The sequence below is a fragment of the Centruroides sculpturatus genome, unplaced genomic scaffold (assembly GCF_000671375.1).
Source record: "Centruroides sculpturatus isolate CEXI.00-Female unplaced genomic scaffold, Cexi_2.0 scaffold1089, whole genome shotgun sequence".
NCBI lineage: Eukaryota > Metazoa > Arthropoda > Arachnida > Scorpiones > Buthidae > Centruroides > Centruroides sculpturatus.
In genome coordinates this window covers 191,872-209,298 of record NW_019385345.1, presented here as the reverse complement: position 1 = coordinate 209,298, position 17,427 = coordinate 191,872, and the positions used below count along the sequence as shown (strand labels likewise).

General features: G+C 30.9%; 1 protein-coding gene across 1 annotated transcript in view; it reads right to left on the bottom strand.

The window, feature by feature from the left end:
• LOC111637901 (DDB1- and CUL4-associated factor 11-like) overlaps positions 1–16,053 on the bottom strand; it is a 51,681-nt gene extending 35,628 nt beyond the window's left edge. The window contains exons 1-4 of the mRNA XM_023383505.1: positions 15,696–16,053; positions 11,254–11,336; positions 3,533–3,564; positions 3,345–3,449 (exon numbers count right to left, since the gene is read on the bottom strand). Coding sequence (XP_023239273.1) covers positions 3,345–3,449; positions 3,533–3,564; positions 11,254–11,336; positions 15,696–15,817 — 342 coding nt within the window. The 5' untranslated portion in view covers positions 15,818–16,053. The remainder of the gene's footprint in view (positions 1–3,344; positions 3,450–3,532; positions 3,565–11,253; positions 11,337–15,695) is intronic.
• Between the last annotated feature and the right edge of the window lie 1,374 nt (positions 16,054–17,427).

Here is a 17,427-nt window from a genome sequence, read left to right as displayed (position 1 = left end):
TAGAAATCACAGGGGATGCAAAGAACAGTTACTCATAGATTCAGTCATTCTATGGCAAGCACACAAACAACACACAAACATACACATGGCATATATAGACTACAGAAAAGCATTCGACAGTGTTCCACACAGTTGGCTGCTACATATTCTACACATGTACAAAATACATCCATCATTCATTGCATTCTTCCAAAACACTATGCAGCACTGGAGAACAACACTACATCTCAGGGTTAGTAACACTTCCATACAAACAAATGAGATATTCATTAGGCGAGGAACTTTTCAAGGAGATTCCTTGAGTCCACTCTGGTTCTGCTTAGCCCTGAACCCATTATCCAACATGTTAAACAACACGCAATATGGCTACAACATCAGACATGAAAAAACAACACAGCTTATGCTGTCACATCTCATGTACATGGACGACATAAAACTGTATGCATCCACACAGAAACAACTTCATCAACTCCTACAAATCACACACTCATACACCAAAGACATACAAATGGCATTTGGCTTAGACAAATGCAAAACACTTCACATAAAAAAAGGAATCCTGAAGAAAGAAGATTTTGCATTTGGAAATGGAGACGTTATTGAATCCATGGAAGAGGGTGAGTTCTACAAGTATTTAGAATTCCAACAGGCCAAACTAACAGAACATACACAAATAAAGCAAAGATTAATTAAAGAATATCAAAGTAGGTTAAATGCCATTCTCAAAACACAGCTAAATGCAAAACACATAGTTAAAGCAATAAACACATATGTAGTCCCAGTACTCACATACTCTTTTGGAGTTATACATTGGACTCTCACAGATCTTGAGCAACTCCAAAGGAAAACAAGAACACTTATTAAGCATAAACAACATCACCCTAAATCTGTCATAGAAAGATTAACCCTTCCACGTAAAGATGGCAGATGTGGCCTGATTGACATAGCTAACCTTCACTACAAACAGTCATTGTGAGAGTTTTTCTACAGGAAACAAGAAACATCACAGTTACATAAAGCAGTAACTCTAGCAGACTCAAATAACATACCATTAAACTTACATTCACATCATACAGACTTGACACAACATATAAAAAGCATAGACACCATCAAGCAATCATGGGCTCAAAAGGCACTCCATGGGAGGCATCCTTACGACCTGGCCCAGGATTTTGCTGACAAAACTGCGTCAAACAGCTGGTTAGATCGAAGATGCCTCTTTGGGGAGACGGAAAGATTCATGATTGCCATACAGGATCAGGTCATAAATACTAAAAACTACAGAAAACGCATACTCAAAGATACAACACACAAATGTCACATCATGCCAGAAACTATACAACACATTACATCTGGGTGCAAGCTCTTGGCACAGACAGATTATTTACACAGACACAATCAAGTAGCAAATATAATACACCAAGAGCTTGCAAAGAAACACAAACTGGTAGACATTCACGAACCATACTACAAATACATTCCACAGACACTTTTGGAAAACAACACGCACAAAATGTACTACGACAGAGCCATAATCACAGATAAAACAATTTACCACAACAGACCAGACATCACACTCATTGACAAACACAATAAAATCACATACATTATAGACATAGCACATGCACTGAAAAAATTAGCAAGTACACAGAACTTGCCCAGGAAATAAGGCATCTGTGGAGGATGGATAGGGTGCTTATTGTACCTGTCGTTCTCTCCTGTACAGGTGTGATACCACACACACTACACAAAAGCCTGGGAACATTACAATTGAATAGAAATACATACATCACACTACAGAAGGCCACTATATTGAATACATGCCACATTGTTAGGAAATTCCTGAATACAGACACAGGCACTTATTTAATTTTTGTTTTTGGTTGCTATGCCTTGACTTCGGTTCACACCAGTGGCTGTGTACTATGCCACTGGTGTGAACCGAATAACCCACTAAACCCAACACACAACAATAACAACTGATTGCTTATCACCTATCATATTAACACAACAAAGAACTGTCACTCACTCTTTTAAAATTTAAATCCTTTAGCAGTTTCATTTTTAAACAAATAAGTATGTTCACACATTGCAAAAAATAGAGTCCAGTTTCATCTGTATTATAAATATCCTGGGGTAAATATTCAGAAATAATTTTTGGCCACTGTCTTTATCCACTCATTAGCTGCTAACAAATCAGCACATTTTCTTCACTGTGAAGATGTTTATACAAGATATTCTCTTGCTTTTTCCTCCTGTTGAACCATCCATCAATTGCAATAAAACCTTCTTTACCCAGTTTTTGCTAAGTCTGCTTTTTGATGCATAATAGATCCATTAACCAGAGCATTCTTTTACAAATGTTACTAAACCAAATTTTTAATGACAACTCAACTTGACTATTCTTCTTAGATCATTCTCTCTTGTGATCAATGTTTTCATTAAAAAGTGAAGAAATTTCTGTGTTTGATATGTTTTTTGAGATTTTACACAAGAGTGGTTGTGAAATTTTTAAATCACAGCTGCACTAGGTTGACTCATTTTGGGCAACTTATAACACTCTAAAATTCTTTGTTTTTCTTGAAATCTACACTTTTATTTTGCTTCTGCCATGATCCAAAGGACTTTTTATAGAGCAATTTATAGCGGTTTCATCACTCAACAGATCACAAAATTAAACTAAAGAAATTGCAATGAAATTTTTATTTCTAAAGATATGCTTAAAGTAAAGATCTACAGTACATATATTTTCTAAGAAATCTTGTCATACTCTCCCATTATGTAAGATAAAAGGTATGCTTTTGGTTATGAATTTATTATGAATTTTTAAAGAATTTTTATTGTTTGTCCTCAAGTATAATTATCACCATTAATAACAATAGCTGAATTACTTTAAACTAATTTAATATAATGTGCTTTGGGACTGATTACGATAACAATAGATGACTGATAATGTTATCCATGATTATAATAACTGGATTCCATTGTATTAGTATGATAATAAAAGAATTGATTAATAATTAGAAAAACAATAATTTCTTTTAATATAAATATATCCCATATTTCATAATTTTTGTTTGTAAACATTTCCTTTTTGCATAAAAAACATGCTATTAAAAAATACATTTTCATTCTTAAAATCTACTTGAAATTTAATTTATGATGTTTTAGAGATTACTAAAAAATTTATCTAATTATTATAAAGTAATAATGAATACAAAAATATTAATCTTAAAAATACATCATTACAGTTCAGTTCTTTAAATCTTAACTTACAAAAGCTTGATAAATAACTCAATTTTATAAATTATTATCTTTATTATAAATTATAAAGCAATTATTACTTTTTTAAGAAGACAATATAAAGATGGGGAAATTCTTTTTTTCCAATCATCATTTTTATTAAAAGTCCCTGAGTGTAAAAGAATTGTCTGTCTCAAGTCACTGACCTATAATGTAAAAATACAAATTATTTAAAAAAAAAAATAAATGTTAATATTGAATTTGAATTAAATCAAAGTTAAATACTTACGTCTAAAAGAGATGTATCAGGATTTGGATCAGCTGTAAAAAAATAAAATTTTAAGTATGTTTTAGTTGTCTGAAAGTACACTATTAATTTTTATATAAACAATATACCAATATATTTATATGTACAAGATCTGGTCAAAAAGTATCCGATTTTATTATTTTTTCTTTGCAAGTATTTACAAGCTGGGGAGGGAACTATGTTGTCATGTGACCTTGAACCCTATTGCATGTGTGTGAATTTTGTGAGCCCATCCAGCAGCCATGATAGTTGCATGTTTACACTGTTATCATCACATTAGTGATTAAGTGAAAATGGCAGAACATGAGAGATCCTGATTTTATGAAGATTATAACCAGAGATGAAACTCAGGTCACATCTCTGGTTATAATCTATGTTCCTGAGAGAAAGGAAAAATCATCCTAGTAGAAAATACAAGTCTCCATGACCAAATAAGGCTCAGCAATCATGCAGTAATATGAAGAACATGACTGTTTTTTCAACCACTAAGGTATAGTTCATGAGTATGCCCCTCTTGGTCAAACTGTGACAAAGGAGTATTACCTGACTGTTTTCTGACACTCTCACAATGGGTTCTTTCATCACGACAAATGCTCTGTGGACTGGAGCAATCTCATCCAGACATTCCTTGCAAAACATGGTATTGCACAGGTTCAGCAGCTTGTTTACTCCCCAGACATAGCTGCAGCCAATTTTTGGCACTATCCCAAACTCAAGATGCCAATCAAAGGAAAGATTTTAAGATGCAGAGATCAAGACTAACATGACAAAGTGTGTGATAGAGATCCCAATAAATAATTTTAAAAAATGCTTCCAACACTGAAAACATTGCTGGTGTGTGAACTCAAAAGGAGCCCACTTTGAAGGTAACTAGTGTTTTTTCCTTGACCTCAGGGTGGATATTTTTTGATCAGACCATGTACACACACACACACATTTTCTAATATATAAAAAAAATAAAGCTTATTTTTCAAATTTAACAGTTTTTACAATACAGTAGAGCGTCGTTTATCTGAATCAATTGGGGACTGGGGTCGTTCGGATAATCGATTATGTATGAAAAAATATATTAACCTATCCCATGTTGAAATTTTTCTCTATTGTGTGTTGGTTTGCGTTGAATTTTTGTCAATGTTAAGCCTAATAAAAATTTTTATAACAATTGTGGCTATTGTATCGTTAAAAATTATTTCTTTATTTTGTACAAACAAATTAAATATATTGAAAAATATAAAAACAAAAAAAATTATACTTTAGAAGTTAATCTAGTATCAAAAACGTTTGATTCAGCACAACATACGTCCCAACACACAGTTCTCAGAAAAACACCACACAAAAGTGCTAGTGCTGCCAGCTAAAACACACACACCAACATAAAAATATTGGAGTAGTCAAAGGTTGCAGCACCACAGCATTAGTGGAAATTTAAATTTGATGACTGGAACGCTTTTGGTTAATTAACCGATGTTTTGGTTGACTGGCTTTTGAATAAATGATGCTCTACTGTATCAGGATTTATTAGTATAAAATTACATATACTGTATATAAACATTCAATCCATAATTCAAGTTTTTAATTAATTAAAGCCAAACAAATTACTAGATTGTAAGGTTACATATTAAGACTAATTGGGCTGCAATTTTCAAAAATTGCAGAGCCATAAATTTCTACTGGTTTGGTCCATCCGTCATTCTTTAATCTTCTGAATGGAGTTAGATAGATGAAAGTAAAGACCAGATATGGAAAGCTTAGAGGCAAGAGGCCCCAATTTTAACTATATAAAAACTTCCGGTTTGGACCAGAAATCAAGTTATTTCAATTCAAAAATTTTCTCCAGAATTGAGTTAGACAGATGACCAGCATGACAGGAAAATGATGTACAGGAGCAAGACACTACTAAAATTGAGAGCATTGTGACAATGTCACAATCAATAATTCCTTATTTTAATAATTATAAACAAATTTTTAGTTTTAATTTAGAAAATTCTGGAAGAAAAGAATTGACCTGGAGCAAGACTTGAATTCACAACTCCTGCAAATTGTGCAATACATTGTCAGTTTTGCTAACTGGATTTCTATCTGATCATTGCTTCCAGAACTATTAATAATTAAGATATATTCATACTGGTCAATCATGGCACTGACTGGGGATGATTTTACCATCTTGACTTTCCATAGTTATCAGCCAGATATTGCATTACTCCAGCATATCTAACTATATAAAGCTGAAAAACCAGAATCTTCCTTTCTTTTTGTCACTGTATGCCAAAAATGGCCACTAGCTATTATTTAAATTAACAATAAATTCAGTAAATTATTACTTGATGTGGGTTTTTTGCATTTTTGGCTGCATTTTAATAGGGTACACCGTGAGAAATTCAGTATATTATGATTTTTATTCATAATAGGAATTTATTATTTATATCACAGAATGACGCCGCTGCTGCTAGAATGCCCACTAGAGGCGTCCCAGGCTATTAGAATAGAAGGATCAGAAGTACAAAATAATCTAATAATCTTAATCTTTGTTGTTGTTTTTTGCCCAGGCATATCTGCTGGTTGTATATAAACATTCAATCCATAACCTGAATTTTTAATTAAAACCAAACAAACTATCAGATAATCATGACACTAGATTTTTTTGGCTTGGTAGACTGAAGACTGTGGATGTTAAAATTGTTCCCAGATGGCACAAGTGACCAATATGATTATATCTTAATTATTACTACTTCTGGTGCAAAGATCAGAACTATTAATCAGAGGTCCAGATAGAATAACTGGCAATGCATCTGTATGATTTGCAGGTTTGAGTACTGCTTCCAGACTGATTCCTTTCTTCTAAAATTTTCTAAATTAAAATTAAAAAATTAATATTTATAATTATTAAATTTACATGATGGCCTCGCCGCCTAACTCTAGTCAAATTACTTAATAATTAATTATCAAAGTTAGCCTTAATATAGCCCAATAATCAGGTAGTTTATTTGGGTTTAATTAAAATTAAATACAGATATCCCCATATAACACAATAGTCAGGTTCTGGGAAAAAAGTGGCATGTTATGCGAATCTGTGCTATATGAAACAAAGGACTAGTACAAAACATTGGGCTAGGTTCCAAAAATTAGCAAAAGTATACTATTTTCTTTTCTTAATTAATGAGAAATATGTTTATGAAAGCAATCAATAATTAACTAACAATCATAATTGAAAGTATTGCATGCTAACATTAATTTTTTCTTCATTGATAAGCACTTAAATGAGAACATTTTTTCCCAGAAAAAAATATAGTCATCTTCCAAGTTTTCCAGTTGACCTTAATCGAAGTATCAGCAATATCTTGGTTTTTTCTACTTTTTTCCATAAAATCTTATACAGTAATACCTTGAATATCGTTGACTTTAGTTATTACCAGTTTCAGTTTTTGTTGTTTTATTTTGTGAAAAATTTCTCTGTTTTCATCAGCATGCCCACGTGACCTTGCAGCTAATTTTGTGAAAACAAAGGACAACCCACACATTTTCCTACTCAGTGTGGCATTGTTTCTCATTGTGTGAGCATTATTCCACACATCTAGCCAAACATTGCTTTCCTTTTAGCTCCATGGGACCAAAGAAAGTTTCCAGAGCCAGCAGTCTTTCGAATGTCATATTAAATGTTCAGTTATTCTTTACATTAGTCTTTTATATTCATTTTATATTAATTTCTTATTGTTTTTAGTATTAAACACTATATTTTTTCTCTGTAAAATGTGTTTTTGGTATGAATTTTGGAGTGTCTAGAATGAATTAATTGAATTTACATTGATTCATATGGAAATAATTGCCTTGGTTTTTATTGGTTTTGGATTTTGCTGATTGTTTTCAGATGAATTATTGATGAAAACCACGGTATCACTGTATTTTCATTTGCTTGCATTTGCCTAAGAGATCTTTAAAAATTTAATATTTTTATGTAGTAACTTTTAATTTATAAAAACAAAAGAAACAGTGACAGTCTTTTGAGTTCATTTGTTGATGAAGTGCTCTAACAGCAATATGTGGTTTATAGGAAAGTTAGAATAGGAAGCTAGGACAAGGAAGAAGAAAAATTGTACAATCAGGTCTCATTAAAGAAAACTGGGAGAAAGGTATGAAACAACATTAAAAATTTCAATATTCTAAAATCCATGGCCAAATATGAGACAACATGCATGCATGCTTGCTTGAATTAGAAAAAAATATTAAATGATAGTGTTTGTACTTAAAAATTGTGATGTTTTATATAGAAATGACTCCAATTCTCAAACAACATTAGAGTGAAACTATGTTGTATGGGGATTTCCCAATTCTCAAACAGTTAGGAATGCCATTTTGTACAAAGAGTAATCAATAGGATGACTAACACGCCAAATTAATATATAATAACAAAAACAAAGACACTGAGTTCAGCGTTACATGCATACGTTTTTTACCGTAACCATTTTCAACGAACTTATAGTCGTCGTCCTCAGGCGAATACAGATATTTACCAAAAAATTTTAAACAAAAATAATCGAATGCAGAATAGAACGCATAAGATAAGTTGAAACTATGTTAATACGAAGTAAATATTTAAACATAATTCGAAAACTGAACGAGCAGTTAGCTCCGTGAAGTGCGAGCTGGCGCATGCGCAGAGCCACGCTCACGCTACATGCATACTAGAGACTGCTAATACTCGCTTAAACACTTATACAGTGTGACCCATACACTAGGCAGCTCGAGCGTAGGGGTGTTGCAAGTGTCCGAGGTGGTAGTGAGGAGAGACTCCCATATAAAAACCGTTTTTCGATCCTTGCAGCTCTTGAGCATAACCGCTTGGGACCATAAAGGGTTGTAACCCTGCTCAAGTACCTTTCTTGTGAGCTCGGTGATGTGTCTTCCCCTCATAACATCGTCTTGGTGCTCATCAAGGTAGTGCGTATCTTATGCGTTCTATTCTGCATTCGATTATTTTTGTTTAAAATTTTTTGGTAAATATCTGTATTCGCCTGAGGATGATGACTATAAGTTTGTTGAAAGTGCTTGCGATAAAAAAACTTATGCATGTAACGCTGAACTCAGTGTCTTTGTTTTTGTTATTATGTACAAGGAATACCCATGTTTGATTTTTGATGAAAACAATAATTTTGCTTTGCTGAAAATTCCTTACTAATAAATATTTTTTCTAAAAAGAAAATTTAATATAATGACACATGTATTTGATATTCAGACTTAATATCTCCTCAAAGCCAAATTATGTCATTTTAGTTTGGGGAAAGAAAGAGAGAGAAAAGAAAAGAAATATAAGAAACAAAACTCAAAATACAATAAAAGTAACAATTAAAATCTCAAATATTTAAAATAAAAACATTGTTATTTATATCTTTCTGAAAAAATATGACTTTAAAAATGACCTTGAGCAATTATTTATTATTAATCAGTTCAAGAATGATAAATTGTAATGAAAGAACAATGATTCTGCTCTCATAGGAAGGGGGGAATTTTGATAGCAAGATTAATTTTTTACTTTTCATTACCCAATAACTTTTAAAAATAAAAGCACATGTAATCTACAACCATATCGTTTAGATGGACATGAAGAAGTCCAGATTTTAAGAAAATTGAGTTTACATTCATTCTTGTATATCAGTCCTTGCACATCTTTCTCATGTTTATCTGGAGGATATGCCTTCCATATGGTTGTGGCTCACCACTCCCACAGTTATGCTTCTTATCTTAAAGATAGGCCATATATAAACTTTATCATTGAACAAATAATGCGGCCCTTCACCTAATTGTAAGGTTTAAAGTTCAAACCTGTTTCAGATAGTTCCAAATAAACCAGCTGATATTCTGCCAAATATTTTACAATAGTAACATTCAAATAATTATTTGATATTTGAGTATTTTACTCAAATAAAAATCAATTATTAAAGAGCAATTATTTATTGTGATATTGTCACAATGCCAGTTTGCAATTTTTAATCTATTTAATTTGATATACAATAATGCCCCAAACTTATGCGATAGGTGGGGCCGAGCGATAACCACGTAATTCGGGGTATAATTTTGCAATTTGTGTAAAATCCAAGTCGGATGTAAGTAAGCTAATAAATGTTCTCGTTAATCTTATCTCGTCTTGTGATTCATTCATAGTTACAAGAAATCACCACATAGAGTCTCTCAAGTCTCTGTAGATATAACAAACACAGAAATAAATAACACAAAATAAATTGTAGCTATGTGTCGATTCTGCGTGACACATCCGAACATGTAAGCTGAACAATAGTGTGGGGGGAGAGTAACCAAGAGTTGCATGGCACTCAAACAAAAGACGAATCAACGAGATTTGAAAATTGTGTAACTCCGGATTTGAAGAAGTCGAGGTATTATTGTATATGCTCTCCACCTCAAATTAGTAGTGGCTTGCCCCTGTACATCATACTTTTCCTTTAACAATAGAGTTGTGCCGGTCATCTATCTAACACCTTTCAGGGAAAAATTTTTGAATTGAAATAATGTGACTTCCAGTTAGCATCGGAAGTTCGTATATAGTTAATCAGGGCCTCCTGTCCCTAAGGTTTCCATATCTGGTCTCAACATCTATCTAAGTCTGTTCTTGAGATTAAGAAAAGACAGATGGACAGACAACAGTGGAAATTTATAGACCTACAATTTTTTTCAAATTGCAGCCTAATAAACAGATTATCATAATTAATATTCTACTTAACAATATAATTCATTAATACATATGTTAATGCTATCATAAAATATAAAATCAAAAGTGTTAAATTAAAAAGTATGAAGTTATAAAATAAAAATAACTTATAAAATTAAATATCTTATATCTTAAATTTAAAGCAATTTATTTAAACAGGTATACCTCGCCTTATGTTGGTAATTGGTTCCAGGAGAGGCAACTTAAGTCGAAAAACAACGTAAGACAAATTTACTTGTCTCCGAATTTACTCGTCACTAGGATAAACCACAAATAACTGTTCCCAGTTCTGTATTTTATTTATAAATGCATTTTTAATAATATGTGGTTAATAAGAATCTATTTTAAGCTTACCAACAAATAAATTTTAGTTTTTAATATAGTACAGAAAAAAGTAATCTAAATTTATGAATTCATGTACATATAGTACATACTTGTAAATGTACATGTTTACAATTTGGCAATGTTTACAGTACATCACAGGCTCTTTATTTGTGAATGTGGTTTGCTCTAAGACATTATAAAATAAAATGATTTTGTAAGGTTAAATAACAAATACAGTTATTAAAATTATCTTGTGACAGTAGAAAAACTAATTTATATTAAATTTACCAATATCGAGTGGCGCTGACAATGACGCCAAACGGTAGCTATTGGAACTACTGTGGAAAACACCAATATTGAGCACTTAAAGACTGCTAAATAAGACGACAACACAGAAACACAGATGTTTTCATGTTTCGTTCTCTAGGATTTATATTAACATTTACTGTAAATGTACATATTTTAATGATTTTGTGTGTTTTAACGCTTTTCTAGTGATATTACGACTCCAATATTTGTGGCGGATGGATGTAAAGTCGAATAAAATGACTTAAAACTTGATTTTTATTTTTCCATATATTTTTTGACAAACAACGTATAATCGAGAACGACATAACTTGAGGTATACCTGTATTAATATAAAAAATATTGTAATTGTTACCTTGTGGAGGGCTGCAAAATTCATCATCTGAATCTTCCTGATATAAACAATCAGAATCGGCTGTGATAATTCTTACTTGTCCACTATGAAAGGAATATTCATAAAAGATTAATAAGAAATTCTATATTTTCATTCTCAAAATCATTGTAAAATGTTAATGAATTGCAATTAAAATCATTTATATCTACAATACGTGAAATGATATAATTTTCAAAAATTATGCTCTATATTATACTTTGAGTAGAAGCTATTGCCTCCCGTTCCTTTAGACAAGTCAAGAAAAAATTTTGATCATTCCCATAGGCAAAGCATGGACAAGTTAGAATGAACAAAGTTTGAAGAACAAAACACACTCATCGCCAATTATATAAGAGCAAAAGACAAAAGAATAAGGATATTGAAAAACCAAATTGATTTTTCTTTAAGCATTTTTCAACATTCAGATTATTTCATTACTGTATCTCATTTAACAAAAGCTGAGCTTCCTAAGAAGTCAAGATGTAATAGTTTGCAATGGTCATCCAATAAGATGCTTAAATTATTTCATTCATCCAATTATTGTTTAGAAAACATTGTGCAAAAATTTATTTTATTATTGTCAGTGTTCATTTTATTAAAAAAAAAAGTTACTGCTAGACACACAAATAGTAACTAAAGTTCTGTTTTCAGAAAAATGTAATAAAAACAATTTTTAAAACTGCTAATTATTTCCACTTTCTTTATAAAGGTAAACATTTATGTTGTATCATTTAGAGTATTTTCCAAATATTTTTTGTATATTTCCATCCGCACTTTCTTCCCTATTTTCTTGTTTGGATTTAGTGTCAGTTGATAAATGGTGTCCCTTTTAGTAACCACATTTTTACATATTCCTTTCAAAATATCATTAGCGTTTCTTCATACATCATTTCTAAAAAGAAAAAAAAAAACATATCAGAGATAGACAATTACCAAATAGAATTGCCTGTTCATCAAAAGAGGGCATCCAACAAAAGCGGCAGCCCAATCTCATTTGCTTTTTTATGTCAGTTCCAGTTGACTCATGACATTTTTCATTCTTGATAGGAGTGGTCCAGTTTGTTTCATTTGTTTTTATTGCACCAGTCAAATTTCTTGCCTAAACATGTACAATTTTTTTTTATTGAGTGCAATTGCTGGTACAACATACAAGCACATTCTGGCTAAAAAATAGCCTTGACTATTGTCTGCTAATTTTAAAAATTATTAAATAATTTTTAATGTATTTATCTTTTAATAATAAAAGTGAAAATACTTACTAATTTTTGGTTTAAGTAATTTAAGAAAAGTAGCATTAATAAATTTGTAAATAAGTAATACTAAAAGTAATAAGAATGCTATTAATATGTATACATGTAGCTACTAAGCATGTGAATGATGCAATCATACCACAAACATATATACACAATATTGTCTGCATTAAATTCCTTTTATGTTGCAAAGTGGACTTGTTTTCTTTACAGTTAATCAGGCCTGTAGTTGGAGAGGGAAAGGATGGCTCAGCCACTTCTAGAACATTCTGAGCTATCCCTGTCCACTGTTCCAAATGTCAAAATTCTGTTTGTAGATTTATCTAAAAAATTACATATAATCAATTTTTAATGTTTAAATTTCATATATATATATATATACATACTAAAATACATGCAAAAAATTTCAGGGGCTGATTCTTCAAATAATTTTAGCTATAAAAGTACATATGAACATATTTTTACAGAATGTTTAATATAGTGCCATTCAATGTAGTTCAATGTAGTGCCATTGAAAATGTTGAATTGCAGAATTGCATTGCTACATCCTGCAAAATAATTTGACACATTCCTGATATTTGTGAACACATATACCAATCAATGTGATTTGGAGAATAGAATCCTGTATTATGGTTGTAAGGTGGTCATTTTAAACAGTTATTACAACTATGCCATTTTCAACATATGTTCTATGCACTTTAGTGCACACAACACTTAACACCTCAATACTACTTCCAGCAGTCAAAAGATTTTAATATTCTAACGTTTTCGGCCGTCTTTTAGAGGCCCTCTTCAGATGGGCCTCTAATAATTTCAACCACTAAAGTGGTTGAAATTATTCGAAAAATCAATCCTTGAAATTTTTTGCATACATTTAGAATCAACCTATACAATATTAGGGCTTCCCAATGGAGTTGGTATCAATACCTTACTACATTTAGATGACAAATCACAAAATTCAATGTTTTCATGTTTGAACAAAGATATTCTCCTATGGTTAACTGTCGGATACCATACTGCCATTTAAATTAGTTAACCATCCAGATGATGCGTTAAATTTGCATTTAATCCTAGTGATTCATAAAAGAACTTTGTTTTCTCTGCACTCATTGCAGCAGAAATTGGTATTTGTTTAGCTCTCTTCTGATAATCCAGGTTCTTTTATGAAAATGTTTTCATACTCTTCCAGTTTGAACACACAGCTACATTATCTCATTCCTTAAAGGACATTAATTTCTTTTTACTGCTTTTTATGCCATAATTATTGACTAGTGACTTGTTGATTCTCCTTTTCAAAATTTTTCACAGATTTCTAATTTCTGTCTCTTTTGTTTCACATATGCCATATTCAAAATTATCCTTGAATCGACACTTATAATAAACCTTGGAAGTAACTAAATGCATACCACATACAATTTTCCAGCAAGTGATGTTTGTGGATCAAATATTTTCAGTTTTTATACTGGAATGAATAAATAATATAAATAAAGTAAACCTTTAACTATCCAGCAATAAAAAATGTTCAATAAAAACGTTTTCAACCATTTTTAAACGGCCATCTTCAGTTGAACCAACGTTAAAAAAGAACGCATGAAATACAAATTAAACAGAAACCGAAATGCGCATGCGTAATTCATCAGACTTGCGTCTTCTGAAAATCTATAAGTAACTTGCAAATAACATAAAAATAATAAAGCCACCAAAAAAGGGGGAGAGAAAATATACGTTGATTACAAGGTGTTAATCTGCGTTATTGTAAAAGGATTTCCAGGCATAAGATAACCCTTCNTATCATTAAAAGTATTTTATAATATAATAAAATGATAGATATTAAGTAATAAAAAATAATAATATAATTTCCATTGATAATTCATGTTTTTGGTTATCAAAATATATAAAATTACTTGTCCTAACTGAGTGACTGATTCATCATCGCCCAGAGCAAACCGCTGAACCTATAGGTGAAATTTTGTACATAGTTAGGGTATGTCATGAAAACGCACACTAAGGATTTTTGGAGATTCCTCCGTGGGGGGAGACAAAAGGATTAAAACTTAACCTGAAGAACGGCTTCTACTGTACTATTTTACATGCGATTTTTTGTTTTCGACTACGTTTAGTTTTCATTGAGTACTTAGGTGTATTAAATTGATAGCATTTCAGACATTGTTATAAATATTTTTATATATTTCAATTTTTTAAACAAATGTTCGAACCGTTTTAAATTTGAATTTGTTATTGCATATTGGTTTGATTATAGAACGATTGTAAATATTCCAGAAAATTAATCAAATTGAAAATAGTTCGTTTGATTCTCAGCAATTCTCATCATTCTCAGCAGTAGGTGTTATATAACAATTACTATGGTTGTTGAAATGCTGAATATAAATGGGGTTTGCTTGCAAAAGCCCCGCAGGCAAAGTCATGGGTAACAGCTAGTTTAATATAAAAATAACAAAAAAATATCATTTACATATTAAATGAATGCATGCAAATCATTTTAAAATATTCTCATGAATTATAGCACACATATTACCATTTCTACCACTCTTTACTTACATTATCTTCATCGACAAAGGATATGGTATTCTATTTTACAGATTTTCAACTAGTGTAGAAAAGCATATACCAAGATACTACACTGAACAGTTAAACGTAGCTATAATGTCAAATTATACACTTTCTAGACGAAACAAATGGCAATAAGATTTAGCTCACAAGTAAATATACAATGTATTAACATTAAACATAAAAATAAATTATTAATTCACGAGTAATGTATTTGCACAGTCTTTTCATAATCAGTCATAGTATTTACAATGTTTGTTCTATTTACTTTCTACATAAATAAGACTTTTTAAAGTTATCAAAATCAAATTCATGGTGTGCAATGGTAATCATTGACAGATATGACAGAAAACATGTTTATTTCAAACATTTCAGCTGTGTAGACTCAATTACACTAAATTTCAGCAAATGTAAACAATTCTTCAGAAAAAAATCACCTTTGAAATAACATTATCACAAGACATTTCGTTAGCTTTCACAATACTTGTTTTCTCATTTTCATCGGTGACGAAAACGTGTTAATAACTTATTTTACGTTTAATCATTATATTTCGTTGAACGAATAACATTTAGATTTTGTAACGCTATTGAAAGGAAAACAATTACCTTCTGATGAGATATTGTAAAATGGTTGCTATGTCGGGATCTGGATCAGTATCCGTGTCAGAATTATTAATCCTATCACCCATTCTACGATTCGGCGGTACGAAAGATACGTTCGATCCCATGCAGCTCAATATTGGACCTATTTTGAACTTTTAATGTATGCTAGTCACCAAATAAAAAAAATACGTCGAACGATAGTCGACGATTTTATCACTCATCCCTCAAGGTCTTACCTGACTACTACACAACATAAACTAAAGCTGACTGCACATACACATAATTTTAACGAGACGATATACGATGTAGATCATTGGTTCTTTTCCGTACAAGTATTCGCCGTGATCCAATTGAATGCTTTCACGCATACGAAACAGAAACGTGTAGAAATATTTACCGTAAATTAATTTAAAGAAATTAATTTGGAAAAATTATTTAATAAAAATTTTTAATTAACAATATAATAAATAATCGAATTGAGTTGTAAAGTTTGAAAAACACGGTTTTTTTTTCTGTAACACAAACAACGACCTCGATGGCGCATGAAACTGACTTTGTTTATCTATAAATGCATATTTAAGCATAAATATATTTTTGAATTAGAGTTATTTTATGTTTTATTATTTACTTATCGAGTAAAAATAAATTTTTGAATAAGGAATATTTTCAAATAAATTAATTTTTTTTATTTCCTCCGATTTTCCCGCAAATGTTTTATAATTTAAAGACAAATTTGAAGCGTAATAAATCATTTGACGAAATATAAATAATTTATGGATTTTTTTGTAAAGTTTTAAACAATGAGATCATTTTTATAAAAATGTCGAAAGTTCCCCTTCTAGAAATTATCAATAGATAGAACAGCCATTTTCTATCACGTGACCGTAAATCCTTTGTCCAAGAAACCAAAATGGCGTACGTTATGGTAGGGCTTAGATTTGTCGAGTTGTGTAAAAACATGAATGAATATAATATATACACGTTACTTCATTCCGAATTGAATGCATTTTAATTATTTTGGATGTTTTTGATACGTTTGTACTATTTTATGCTGGTATAACTTTAATATTGGATAGAATTTTCTTAATAACGACAAGTGACTACACGTGGTTGTCTGATGTCTGAAAACATTTCTTTCAAATTGAAAACGTACGATTTTACAATGGGTTTTCGCCTGTTATTTTCACCCGTCTGCGGTGGATGAATGTTTTTTTTAATTACATGAAATAAAATTCCAGGTAAGTTTATATAAATCTGTTATATTTTACTTAAATTTTTTAAAAGTGCCACGCGATATTAAACCGCGAAATGGAATGAATTTTATAAACCTTTCCTCCCTGTAAATTTCTTTTAATCATTTTACTTCGTAAATTGTTATTTTATTAACAGTTTTTATATAATAAAGTAAATCTGATATCAAATATAGAATAGCATTAGCATTATTATCTTTGGTGTGATGGATTATGAAATAACAATTTCTTGATTGAATTTCATTTTTTAAGTAGACATTTAATGTTAAACCAATTTAAGATTAAACAGTAATGAAATTTAATTAACCTCTATTGAATGATGAAAACANTAGGGCTAAAAGCATTTTCTGTAATAATATTGTATATTGATGTTAAAGTGTCCTTGATTGGATAGAAATGGGTTGCTGTCTCATCAGACTTTTTCCCAATATCATTGGTGTGATAAGCCCTTACTATTATCTGCCTCACTGTTATAGATATTTTAA